At 39.7% G+C, this 14,373-nt stretch overlaps 1 protein-coding gene across 1 annotated transcript in view; it reads left to right on the forward strand.

Annotated features, from left to right (window-relative positions):
• capn5b (calpain 5b) overlaps positions 1 to 14,373 on the forward strand; it is a 53,608-nt gene that overhangs the window by 6,545 nt on the left and 32,690 nt on the right. Inside the window, exon 4 of the mRNA XM_085470959.1 lies at positions 7,147 to 7,320. Coding sequence (XP_085327085.1) covers positions 7,156 to 7,320 — 165 coding nt within the window. The 5' untranslated portion in view covers positions 7,147 to 7,155. The remainder of the gene's footprint in view (positions 1 to 7,146; positions 7,321 to 14,373) is intronic.

Raw genomic sequence — 14,373 nt, forward strand, 5'->3', positions numbered from 1 at the left:
GTGCCAGAACTGGAGTTCAGCTCAGTTCAGCTCCATGTCAGATTGATGTGTGTATAGGTAACAGTCCAAAAAACAAACAAAGAAGATGAGTTTTAATTTTAGACTGATCAGGAAGACACAGCAACACAGGATTGTTCCAAGGATGTAAATTAAAATATATATTTAGCAATTGATGAAAACCACAAGTGTCATTTACAAGAAAGGATCCCGAGGCTTATACTTCAAGTAAAAGCTGTGGGAGCTTGAAAAGAACCAGACCTGCATTGATAAATGATGATCTTCATCATTTATCAATCAGAGAGAAAGAGGCGATTCCAATAAACCAGTCAGAGTGATCCTTTTGAAATAAATCTTAAGTCCTCACCTTTCAGTTCCTGCTACCTGTGTCAGTTAAACAGCAGTTAGAAGCCTAGACCTCCCTCTCCCCAGCCACCTCCTCCAGCTTATCCAGGGGAACACCAGGGCGTTCCCTGGCCAGCCGAGAGATATAATTTCTCCAGCGGGTCCTGGGTCTGCCCCGGGGCCTCCTCCCGGTGGGACATGCCCGGAAAACCTCACCCAGGAGGCGCCCAGGAGGCATCCTTGTCAGATGCCCAAACCACCTCAACTGGCTCCTTTCGATGTGGAGGAGCAGCAAGACAACAACACAGAGATCCCTCTATGCAACTATGTTAGTCCAGAGTGGTGGGAAAGGGGGTGAGCCACCCTAAGTGATGGTGATGTACTGCCATCAGGACGGAGATTTTTGCAGCTTTAGAGTGTATTTATCAAATGGGTTGGGTATTTGTGAGTGTATATGTGCATATAGTTATATTGGAAAGTGATTTTGTGATAGGGGCATTAGATACGGCCCATTATGGTGAAGAGGGAGCTGAATGTAGCTGAGGTGGTTTGGGCATCTGACGAGGATGGCTTAGTGTTCTGGGCACGTCTTACCAGGAGAAGAAGTGGCTGAGCTCAGTCATTCGACAGGGACTTGGAGTAGAGCCGCTGCTCCTCCACATCGAAAGGAGTCAGTTGAGGTGGTTCGTGCATCTGACTAGGATTCCACCTGATAGCCTCCTGGGTGAGGTATTCTGGGCATGTCCTACTGGGAGGAGGCCAAGGGTCAGACCCAGGACTCACTGGAGAGATTATGTCTGAGCTGGCTTGCGAATGTCTTGGTGTCCCCCAATGACCCGAACCCAGATAAGCGGCAGAAAATGTATGGATGGATTATCCAGTAGCGGATTAAAGCAGTAGTTTTTCTCTCAGATGAATAAAAAGAAGCAAAAGTACTAAAATAGCAAATGTACCAGCATAGGAGACTGTATGGGAAGTGCAGGCATCAAGTTTATGGATCATCCTGCTTCATGGAACAGAGAATTTGTTTGAAAATTAGATTTAAATGTGCCACATACTGACAGATAATCATAGTAGAAACCTTGCAGCTTTAATTTTCAGCAGTGATTGTTGCTGTTCTTGCCACAGTAGTGAAGAAATGCAGCCCAGCAGCTTCTCAGGATTCGTTCTCTGCAGGTGATCCTGTTGGCAGTCCACAGAGGCCAGATGACAGCATGGTTTTCCCCATTGCAGTCACGAGCCAAGTCACCAGGCCATCTGTCAGACTTTGCTTCCAACTGCGACCTCCTCATTCCCCCAGGAATTTACTTTATCACTCACTCAAGAGTGAGATAGCTTGTTAATTCCTGTAAAGTGAACTTACTGGCTATTTTCTTTAATTAAGGTTAGAGACTAATCAGATACAGGCTGTAGGTAATGTGACATATCTGAAAACCACACTTGCAGCAGGATGTTTAAAGTTTGCTTTGAACACATGAATGTCTGCTGAAAGCATGAGATTTCTCAAAGTGTCAGAAAAAGTTAGTCCTTAAATCCTTCAGGTTAATAATGTTTGAAAGGTACTGTGGTTAGATTTCATTTAGCTGCTGACGTACTTTCAGTGGGGCTGCTTTCAATTTTCTGTTCTCCTCATTTTCCCAAAGATATTAGATGTCATTGAGCACTGCTGGAAGGTGAACAGGTCATCTCAGCCCAATTAAAAAACACTTTATGTTAATAGCAGTGCTGCGTAGTAATCTGGCATAAAGAGACATAAGCAGGATTTGGTTTTATTACTATACTATACTGAGAAATACTGAGACATTTTACATTATACATTAATACCACCGGCACATGCACACATGTTTTGTTCTCCAGTCTTCAGTTGTTGTTGAATGTATTAGGTAATTTTACGGCAGAAAATGCTGATTTACTGCTTCAGAGTTGACCTTGTTCAGATGCAGATTGGTTCAGTACCAAGTTTAACAGGGATACATTTCCATTTCTCTGAGCAGGTTTTTCTCCGCACACTTCAGTTTGCAGTATGATCCAAACAACATCACAAGAGCATTTCATCTGTGAGTTTCAAGATGATTTAAGATGAGTTTGAAAAGCTGTAGCGGAATAAGCCCTCCCACTTAATCTGAACATCTCCCCCTTGACTCTGTGTTGGAGCACAGCGTCACTTAAAAGCTGAGCCCTACAAAGACTCGAGTGCCTCAAGCAGCCGGATTATACACTGGTGTCTTTTTAGCATTCAGAACGCGTTAGCTTTAAAACAGCAGGCTCTCATAATGCACCCGAGAGTGCATCTGACAGGTTATGTGTATTGTTTGATTTGCCAAGTATAAGCAACTAAAACATACAGGCTCAAATATGTGCACGCCCTCACTTAAATATTTTATAGAGTGATGCTTTAGGTTTACACTGTACCGACTGTCAAGCATAGTATTGGCAGCATCATGCTTTGGGGCTGTTTTGTAGCCGCTAGTATCAGTATATAAATGAAGGAGGACTACTACGGTTGGGTATCGTCACTGATTTCTAGATTGGATTCGATTCTGATTCACAAGGTCCCGATTTGATTCGATCGATTCGATTTGAATCGGGGAAATTTTGCCTCAGACAGTCAGAAATATTATAATTCTGATCATTTATTAGTACATATCCATATTTTTATATCTATAAAAAGAAAGCTGACACTTCTGAGACTTTATCAAAGGTGTAAGCATCACAGCAGATGCCGTTGCGTCAAAGTAACTGAGCATAAAACAGAAAAACATGAAGGAGATTTTCCTGGCCTGGCTTTTTATAGCAGAAACCCTTAAAAATATTCTGCAATACAACAAAAACTAAAGAAAACCATGAATCAACATATAAACATTACCAGATGCTGCTGAAGTGAAGCAGAGCAAAGTTACAGAGGTTTAAATAGAGACACGGCTAAGCGTTTTGCAATTTCGCATAATTTTAAAATTGTTAAATTTCTTCAGTATTGAACAGCAGACATGAGATTTTCTTGTCGGAAGTCAGTTAAATTAAAAGAAAAAAAAAAACAGTGGCCGACAGCGCTGTACATAATGGTAGACTGGCGGGTAATAAGCAAGCAAATAATGCAGAAAACAGAGATTTTTAGATGGGAAACTGTCTTGAAGTACACTGAGAGAGAGAGAGAGAGTTGTGCATGAAGTGTTATTTTATTGTGGTGGAAGCAAAACAGCAAGAGTAAGAGGGAATTCATGGCGATGTTTATGTGAAGCTAAATGTGAAGCGTAGTTTGGATCTTCTTTTGCTGCTGGTTTGGTTGGATAGTGATGAAACCTGCAGCTTCAGAATCTAGCACAAAAAAGACGTAAACACAAAGACCGGACTGCCGACGTACCAGAAACAGTGGGATGTCGGCTCTCAGCCCCGATGGCGTGTCCGTGTATGTGCCATCGGGTGAGAAAGCCGACATCTCACTGATTCTGATGCGTCGGCGGGTCTGTGCTTTGTGTTAACCTCTTTGTGCAGAATCAGTGTACCGTGTATCCGTGTCTCATTTACTGTTTTAGCTGTTCGGTGGTTGTCAAAATTTAACCTGAGATTCTGGCGTTTCCGGCAAAATAAATTTCTATTTAAAATTTTAATAAATCGATATCACGTTATTCAAGCTAGAATCGATTTTAATCGGAAAATCGATTATCAAAACCCACTCATAAGGACTACCTCCAAATTCTTCACTTCAGCTTCCCCTCAGCTCATCAGCTCGATAAAATGTGAACAGATTTGGTTGTTCAGACAGGGTAATGATTCCAAACACGTATTAAAACTGGTTTTAGAATGGATACAACTGGCTAACATTAAGCTTGCAGAATAACACTTCCAAGGCCCCAAACCATGCTAGGCCACATCTATGCTAGGAAACAAACAAAATTCAATAAATTCTATTAATTCCGCCAAGAAGAGGTCAAAGGTCAGATAGCCACCCAGAAACTTGGTGATGGCTACCATAAGTGTCTGGTCTATGCACAGAGACATTTAACCAAATATGTGGAAGTATATGCATATCTTTGAGTCTGTGTTCTTTTGATCCTGTGTGGATTATAGAAAATCCAAAATAAATTTGAACTTGTGCACCCAATTTTATTTTAAGTCACTAAAGATGTATGCTGTTCAATCATTGCACCCTTGAAAAAAAGAACAGTTCAAGGAATTAATCAAAATCAAATCAAAAGCCCCAAATTATCAGGACCTTCATGTCCATGATGAGTCCATATTATCTTCTGACCACAACCATAGTAACACTAATCCAGTGTTTATCAGCATCAACTGTAATTATTAATATTTGTGTTTTTCTCCTGGTGTTGATATTTCTTTGTTTACATTTCTTCCTGCCAGCAGTCATTTTATTAGTTGATAAGTGTTCAGGGTCTAATAATGGTTCATGGCACTGTACTAATTATATGTGCATCTTGGCAAATCAATCAAAATAAAGCAGGATGTCACATTAACCTTGAGTGCAACAAGACTTATTGATCTGCATGATCTGCATTTGTCTTCTCCTGACTTCTACCTGTCAATAAGACCTTTCCACACATGCAGTACTGTTCTTAATTAATATCAAGAACATTATAAGAACAAAATATTTAGAAAATTAATGTTTTTCATGGTTTACTAATTTGAGGTACAACCACAGCTAGATTCAACATTAAAACAGTCTTTAACCTGCCAGTTCCCGAGCACACAGAGTCTGTGTAATAGCAATGTAAGAGCAGTGCCAGTGTGCAGTCTTCTACTGCTCTTAGACTGGAACGTATAAAATGAATTGATCAGAGGTGTATGCCTCCAAGTTGCGGATTAGCTAAATGCCATCCCATCTCAAGTCAATGATTCCCAGTGTGGGGATTGAGAGTCTCTTCGTGGGTACGCAGGGTTAAGCTGCACCATTAAGACTTTGGATATTTATTTCCAAACTTTTCTTAATGTGTGAAATATTAGATTAGCTTATTATGATTAGACATGTGACGTGAGACAATATAAGAACTTGGCAACGATAAGTGTTTTCAGGAAACATTAGAGGAACTACTTTGTGACACTGTAACTGGGTAAATAATAAGGTGAGTTAATCAATAATAATTTAAAAATTCTGCCGTCAGACAAAATAAGAAAATATATTTTTATCACCAGTCAATAAACTCAGTTTCTAATCAGCCAGTATGATTTTGCCTTAAATGCCTTACAGCGAGGCTCTGATTTCATAAGTTGTCAATAGTTCTGCTGGCAGAGGTATTGATTATGATGTGACACTGATAGAAAAGGACATATGCAAATTGCTGACCATGAAAAGTTCAGACATGAATAATTCTGTGCATCTGAAAAGCATATTGACTGTTTCTGAGGTTTTAATTAAATATAAAGAGTTGTCAGTTGTGTTGAGTCCAGTGCTAAGGGATAGCTACCTGTTTCTGACATTCTGACAGTAAAACTAATAAATATGATGAGTTATTTAAAAACAGTCGGTAAGATTAAAACCCTATTAGATATTGCTGATTTGTCCTAAAAGTCAGACTTTTAAAGTTGACTTTGTGTACTTTGTTGTTTTATTTTCTATCATGTACATATGTTACAGTGGCGGAGGCTCAAGTTACACATATGTACAATGTATGTGTAAGTAATCTCTGTGAGTCAAAAAGGCTCTGTTTCAGACAGTTCTTTTCTACTCTTGGCTCTTTATGATGTCATTAAGAAGCCATATCGCTAATATGACTATTTCAGGCACATAGTTGATGCAAAGCTACTCTAGTAAACTCCAAAAATAAGAATGTGGATACGATAATAATAGATCACATTTAATAAGTAATTTGCTAAGAAAACATGCACTTCTAGCTGTGACTGATGTCACCTTTGGTTATTGTGTCTTTTATCAATAAGGGGCCATATCTACCTGAAAGTGGCATATATTATATTTTTACTTGTGCTGATGCTCAGAAATTTGAGCTCTGAGGCTTAGCGATACCACACATTTTGGGGCTGATACTGATATTTGACTGCTTTCACTGTGAATAATATTAATCTGAAGTGTGAATGCGTAACAGACAGAAGTGTGAGGTGGAAGCTCCGAACAGCTAGAAAACAAGATATTTTTAAATCGCTGGTGGAGACCAAAATGGAGCTAAAAAGAATGAAGAAAAGTATTTTATTCATTAGTATGGAAGAAATGTGGCTCCAAATAAATTATAACATTGTTTTGTGTTTGCTTAATGTGTAAATAAATGTGTAAGTGTTTTATTTTGTTCATTTTGTATCGATGTGTAGCCTAGTGATGTATGTTAAGTAAGCAGTTAGTGATATGTGGAACGGTGTGCCATTTATTCAGTGTTTCAGTATTGATTATCCCTTCAATAGTTCTTAGTTTGCCTCCTCCCTCACTCACCGGTTCCCCTGCTTGCCCTAAGCTGATCAATGTATATGTGACTCCTTTAATGCATAGCAGTGATAATTAGGCCCAGGAGGATATCAGTGAATTGACAGATTAATCATTTTGACCCAGTGAAGCCTGGCTGTGCTCAAGGCAGCAGCGCACATCGACTTTCTGTTTCCACTGAGAGCTTTCGCTGCTAAGGTATTACCGTCTGCTGGATTCGGCTGTCAGTCTGCTGGGATGACTGTGAGTTGAAAACCAGATGAGCAGGAAGGAAATTTATTTTCAGAAATTACACAAGATGGTGCTTTTTCAGAGAGGATGCTGAAATGTGTGTGTGAAAGTCAATGACAGAAGAGGAGGGTGGTGTGATGACAGGATGCAGATCTGTACTTCATTGCCATCTGCGTTGTGTCCTCCAGGGCTGCAGCATGTTCACTTCAGTGAAGGCCTTCGAGGGGCAGCAGTACTCCACCCTGAAGAGGCAGTGCTTGCAGAGTGGCCTGCTCTTCGAGGACCCCCGCTTCCCCGCCACAGACGACTCGCTCTTTTACCAGGGTAACAGGATCGGACGTGTCGTCTGGAAGAGGCCTCGGGTAGGTCGGCTTGTTTCAGCAAAACAAAAACTGATAAATCTGATTAAAAGTGCAGCATTAAAGGTTTACTGCTGCTGATGAATATAAATATACAGGTATTAATTTTACAGTTCACCAAACTGCTAATGAAATGTGTTTTAGCATTTTTAAATCCATTTATTTATTTTTGTATGAGGAAAAGTATCTACAGGTAAGCACTGAACCAAACAAGAGTGTTGATATCTGTGCTGTACTGGATGAAATCACTGGATTGTAGGGGCGTGTCCAGAGGGGGGAGAGGGGGGGGGGGCGAACAGAGGGGCACTGCCCCTTGGATAAGATGATCTAAAAATATGTTACACTATATTTTTATAGCTGAAGTACCCAGCAGTTAATAAGAAACTAAAATAATCTCCAGCTGAAAATCAAAAGTGATGTAATAATTATCTAAAGATTAAATAATATAGTCTGTAATGCATATTATTCTTAGTAATTACTACTTTTACTTTCGGTACTTATATTTTGATAAAAACAAACCTCATGGATTGGTTACTGATTGGCTAATAATATAATTACCATAAAGAATGACATAAAAACTTGGTTTCGAGTAACACATTTGGTGCTTTTTAGGTATTGTTTAGTTTTAAAACTGCTAAGGCGTAAAGTGTCTGTGTCCAGATATGAATTGTCAATAAATAATAAAACTGTACAATCATTCCACCATGGAAAAAGAACAGTTCAAACAAATCATTAAAAGCCTCAAATTACCAAGACATTCGTCTTGTTGAAAAAATGTACATTTCTGACCACGATGGTAGATATTATTAAGTTTCGTTAGAAGAAAAAAGACAGACTCAAGCTGGTTTAGGTAGAATACAAACTCTGCAATATCAGAGAAGATTCAAATATGATAAATGGTACCGAACACTCCTAACCACCACTTTAACTTTTTTACAGTTAACTCTTTCATTCCTTTAAGGCACACTAAATACAACAAACATTTCTGGACTCAACCAATCAGCATTTGTGGCCAGTGTTTCCAATTCTACCAGTAAGAAGTCTCAATAAGCTTCAGCTTCACTGAAATTTGACCTCTTTTTTTGCCTGTATTATTTAAATGCCTGTAGAAAAGCAGCTCCAGTAATTCTAACACAGGGGTGTCGAACTCCAGGCCTCGAGGACCGGTGTCCTGCAGGTTTTAGATCTCACCCTGGGTCAACACACCTGAATCAAATGATTAGTTCATTACCAGGCCTCTGGAGAACTTCAGGACATGTTGAGGAGGTCATTTAGCCATTTGAATTAGCTGTGTTGGATCAAGGACACATCTAAGACCTGCAGGACACCGGCCCTCGAGGCCTGGAGTTCGACACCTGTGTTAACATGTATGTTCGCACAGAAGGAGTAACAAGCTGTTATTCTTGGTCCAAGATCAGTTCACCCACTGAAAGACATGTGGGAGCAATGTGCATTTGAATCTCTGGAAATAATTTGTGCTAAGATGTTGCTAACTAACTGTTGTTGTTGGTGCTTGGTAGTAGTAACATTTATCACTGTATTTCCATGGGGTTGACCCAGATTTTCATGAAATGAGGATGAACTGTCTAAGTGTGAATGCAACTAAATACATGTAAATATTGAATGATTGCAGTAGATAAATACAAGTGTTTGAGTTACTTTGCGCATTGGATATTATATAGCTAGCTACCATTACTAAATATTAACTCCATATTAACTCTTTCTTATTTTTTATTATTGATATATTTTCATTCAATTACTATTTCTATAAATATTGTGCTACATGTAGTTTCAGTAAATCTATGTGTTAACCCACAGTTACAAGCTCTATTTGCTAACTCTTAATGCGGTAGAATTATTGAATTTTTTTATCATTTTCCACACTTACATTTTAAATGTAAGTTTAAATTATTCTACTTTCTAATTCTAATTATACGCAGTTCATCGTAGTTCAAAATATTATGGTATTAATAAAATGAGATTTCTGTTAACCTCACATGATGTGTAACATCTAAATAAGTATAAATTATTGACTTATATAAAAAGACGTGTATATATTTGTCAAAATCATTTTTTATGTTTCTGTAATGGTTCTGTAATGGATAGCAGATTTTTAATAATCAAATTTAATCATTGATTTTATTGCTTTGTTATCGGTCCGCTCTCAGCCCTTGGTAGTTTTTTTTTTTTCATTTCTTGTGTAACTTCTTCCAGATGTTAACTTGGTATCGCTACATCTATCACTACAGCCATCTTCCTCTGCTTATCTACAACTACTATGTACTATGTTGGTTAGCCATCACCACTTTGACTGAGCTAAAATCCTTCTAGATACAAGACATTCTCAACCACCCTATCCCATTTTGACCTCAGGACTTACCATGTAAGCCTCTTGATTATGCCGCTCCACGTATGCCCTGCTAGCTAGCATCTTTCACCCTGCTGGTACGTGCTGGATTGTTTCATGGGGATCTTTGAACAGCCTGCACCTGAGGTTTTGCCTGGATCTTGTGCTTAGAGCTTGTTACTGTGCTGCCATGATTAGTGCCTCTGTGCTGTCTTTAAGTCCAGCTTTATCCAGTCATTGGTAGGATTTCTCGACGTCAGCTACTTCTTCTATTTGTCAGTGGTACATGCCTTGCAGGGACCTGTTCTTCCTTGATGGTTCCTGTTCTTACTCCTCTTTTTTCTCAGGTTTCTGCTGCCTGAGGTATTTACTAAGCACACTATCAGCCATGGCCGCTTTCCTAATGTACTCATAGATCGTTGTTGTTTTATCCTGGATAGTGGTTCTGATACTCACTAGACCTTCCTTCCTCTTAACAAGTCTCAGGGCCCTGGACTTGAGGTGAAACCCTCCATGCATGGAAAGGAGCTTCCTTAACTTCATTAATGGACATTTGTGGTTTGATTTCTTTGTGCAGTTTATATATACATATCAGGGAAGTAAACGTGTGAAACTGAACATACTGCACGTTGGGGTTGCACTGAAGTCACTCACAGTTCAGCAGTGTCACAGATTTTTGGGAAGATGCTGTGTTTCAGTGTGTGTGTGTGGAGCGCTCTGAAAAGACGGGGAGAAGCTTAACCGAATGGCGCCGAGGGTGTGTAGAGATCTCTTGTAGAGATTTGCGAGCGATGCATGGGTCTGTGCCGGCGATGTTTTGTGCTATTTCATGACACACTGGAGGGCCTTTTTGTGAGCTTTGGTGTTGCTACTGTACCAGGTTGTCACACAGATCGCTTTATTGTGCATCTGTAAATGCTGACAAGCAGTTTTAGGCGAAGTTGGCTCTCCTTAACCTCCTTAAGAAATGAAAGCACTGTTGTGCCTTACCCATGACTGCTGAGGTATTGTCATTCCAGGCAAGATGAAACCTAAAGCTGAAGACTCCATGAGCTCTGTGTGTGGGTTTTTTTTTTTTTTTTTGCAGCCCTACATCTATATCTCTTTGGTCTTTGTGATGTTTAAGACCAAGTTATTATTGATTCATGATGATGTCCCTGTATGCATGCCTATTGTTAGCAGTTATAAGTGCGATGACTATCGTATCGTCTGCAAACTTGTTGCAAATACAACAAGAGCTAAAATTTGGGGTCTGAGCATGCAATTTGGTAAATCTACAAAATGCAATCTGAATTCAATTCTTATACAAGAAACTTTACCCACAACTTCACAGTTTATATGTTCAGAATAATTTACTCCTCAGCATACATGCGTGTAAATAACAACCTATTCCCTGGACAGTCAGTGAGGCACAGCCGATGCCCTGCAGCAATATTTTATTCTGGACATAAATAGTGAGCAGTGTTTGCACCTGTAAAAACACTCGCATTGGGGAGTTATCAGTGCCAAAGGTGCTTGCAGAACAAGAGTTTTGTGACATAGAGAAAGACTAAACATTTATAATTCAACACTAACATCAGTTGTAATCAGTCATTGCTCTACTGCACTCTCTAGTCTCCTGTATAAGCTGGCACCGCGCGTGTCTTTCGGTGGTGGATGATATCAGATGTAGGGCCTCAGGATTTACTGAGCCGAGTCCCCTGCCGCTGTTATCCTCCTCTCACAGCACGTCGTGGTTCTGGATGCTGTAACCTCCTTCTGCCTGTGTACCGCTGCAGCATGCAGCCAGCGTGCATTGCCATGGAAACTGGGTCACACAGATTATATGTTTTGGTCTGTGCTGATGTCAGTCATGCAGACGGAAAACTGGAAGAAGTCAAAGGGAGAGAAAGCAGGAGGAGCATCCTTTTCATTTTTGCCAGCACACGGTTTGTGTCGTCACTGACAGCGGTTTATGTGAGAAGGTTAGGAACCCGGAGCAGGACATTTTTAGCCCAGCTATTTTTAAAGGTTTTATTGAAGCTCACAAAAAGCAAAAATAATGTGCTTTAGTGATTTTTATTGGGGATTTTCTTAATTTTGCTCAAGAATCTGTAAAAGCACCTCCCTGTACACCAATCATCCTTTAATATTAAACATTTAAAACACTGACAGATGCAGTGAATAACACTGATCATCTTTTTCTAAGTCCTAAACTAACCTTTCCACAATGCCTGCTGTTTGAGTACGAGATAACATGAGCATGATAGGTCCCCTTATGAAGTACTATCTGATAAAGTAGTATTTTTACCTGCCAGTGGGTGGTGCTTGCATAGAGCCAGACTTGAATTAATGAGTGCAGCGGCATTCAAAAGAGTTGGGACTTCACCACCAATTTTGCAGATCAATATCTCCCATAGCATTACCAGTGATTGTTGCTGTGGTTTTTCTTGGTGCAATCTATCCTTTAAAAAAAAAAAAAAAGTAAAGAATGTAGCTGACCCAAAAATCTACAAGACAAAGCAGAGCTCTGTTTTAACTTGTTAATACAAAAGCTGATTCTGTTCTCTCTGCAAGCTCTTAGTGCAGCATTTCGTTCAAGGGAGAGTGCACGATAATGAAGTTAAACATCAAATTACTTAGGAGCAGAGTGGCTATGAGAGAATGAAATGTTCAGAGCAATCAAAATGTATGAGGTTCCAGACAAAAGCTCATTTAAAATACTGTATGCACACTCATTGTACTGAGCTTTTCTGCAAACTCAAGTTTACATTTAGGTCAAAGACGCTGTTTAGGATTAGAATGTTTTTAGCGTTATTTATAATTGATCATCTCCTGATTCTGCTCTGATTCGGTCTTTTTGACCCAGCTCTGCATCGAGTAACCTTTTCTCTTATATGCAATAGGTTCAGCATATCCTTAACAACTCACTTCAGTATGGCTTCTCTGACTCATTGATCCATATCGGACTCCTTTCACAATGTTTGACTGCCTCTCCTAGAGTAAACGTGGATGCATTGACATCTGAGATCAACAGTGGACTGACTGGCTTCCACAGATAGGGAAAAACTCCTGTGTAGATCCAAATCTGTTCCAAACAGTAGCAGAAATACGCCGGCTGGCCACAGCTGTTACGAGGTACAGTTCACATTTAGTGTTTTTGATTTCTCTTGGGGGACTAAAACATGTTTGTCCTACAGCGCCCACTGTAGCTAGGAATTAGGATGGGCACGCAAGCAGAACTCACTTGACTACAATTCACAATATACTGACATCTAGCAGTAAGCTTTTTTTCACATAGGATATTTTATTTAAACTCTTCATTTAAAGTTTGAATTTGTGGGCATTCCCTTCTCGAGTCTTCATGTAAGGTTAGAATGTATAGGAGTATTTTAATGGTCTTCTAATTCTTACAGGTTATTCTGGTCCTTGAAAATGAAAAGATCCCTGGGGCCTATTTTAATAACTATTGTAATAACTTTCAGCCAATTTATCTTTCTATAATGAGGAAAGCTGCTGTTAGCAGGCATTGTACCTAACTGTTTGGGTTGGTAGTTTGTTATCATCAGAGGATTGTGGGGGGCGGGTCAGAGGATTGTGGGGGGCGGGTCGGCATTTGGATTAGGGCTGAACGATATATCGCATTTGCGATAATATCGCGACATGATCAAGTGCAATTTTCTAACCGCAAAGGCTGCGATTATACTGCGATTATATTATACAATTCATGGGCTGCATCCTCCTGAGGCCGCATTTGTAGACCGATTACGTCACAGCGACGCGCCGAAGGCTGTCCAAATTACTACCATATCCCAGAATTCATAGCGCGGCCCAGCCAAACTCCAGTTTCCAGCAATGGCGGCCGCTACTAAGTTTTAAAATTACTCATACTAATCTTTCTGGGTCACAAAATAAACTTTTAACATATTTTCAGGCGAGAAAGTAGTTGTGTAAACATCAAATATCTGCTCGGTTTATCAAGATATCCCATATTTGCAAAAGTGCTTCGACGTTTTCAGAGGCGTCTGCTACCCACCAGCTCGACAGCTAGCCGGGAGCTCGAGGGTTACTGATGCGGCCGAGAACGGCACAACTCCCGGCACATCATTTTCAGATCACCGCGGAGTTTCGCTGCTCGGGTTAAACGTAATATATAAGTCACTTAGACAACCTAAAAATGTTATTGTTGGGCTTTTTTCAGTGTTTTGTTTGTTCGTGAGTAAATCGGTTTGGCTGAGATTAAAGTTATTAGATTAGATAAAATAAAACTTTATTAATCCCCCGGGTGGGTTCCTCCTTGGTTTTCACACAGCTGACTAAACGTCAAACAGAAAACTTATTAAACAGAAGTATGAGACAGTCGAGAATTTACACCAGTGTCTGGTTATATTTTAGATAGCAAGAAGCAGACGGCCGAGTTTATTAAACTCCACCGAGACAGCGGTGACGCTAATCAGAACTAGCCTTCTGATTAGCTAATCAGAAGGCTAGACCGTCCAATTTCACGCCTTTAAACCTTAAAGGCGTGTTTGTGTGTGTGTTTATACAATTGCTATTATGTTTGCACTTTATTTGTAATGTTACTGACTGCAGAGATCAGTAAGATGTGTGTATTTTTTATTTATTAGTTTTATTTATTTAATATTATTTTTTAATTGAATGACTGTCTAGTAGTTCACAGATGTCGAAAAACTGAGTGTGGTAAAGCCACTGATTTTTTTTATGTATAT

This window comes from Copadichromis virginalis, linkage group LG10 (genome assembly GCF_057382275.1).
Source record: "Copadichromis virginalis isolate Kocher_CV1m ecotype Utaka linkage group LG10, C_Virginalis_male_GT1.1, whole genome shotgun sequence".
Taxonomy (NCBI): Eukaryota; Metazoa; Chordata; class Actinopteri; order Cichliformes; family Cichlidae; genus Copadichromis; species Copadichromis virginalis.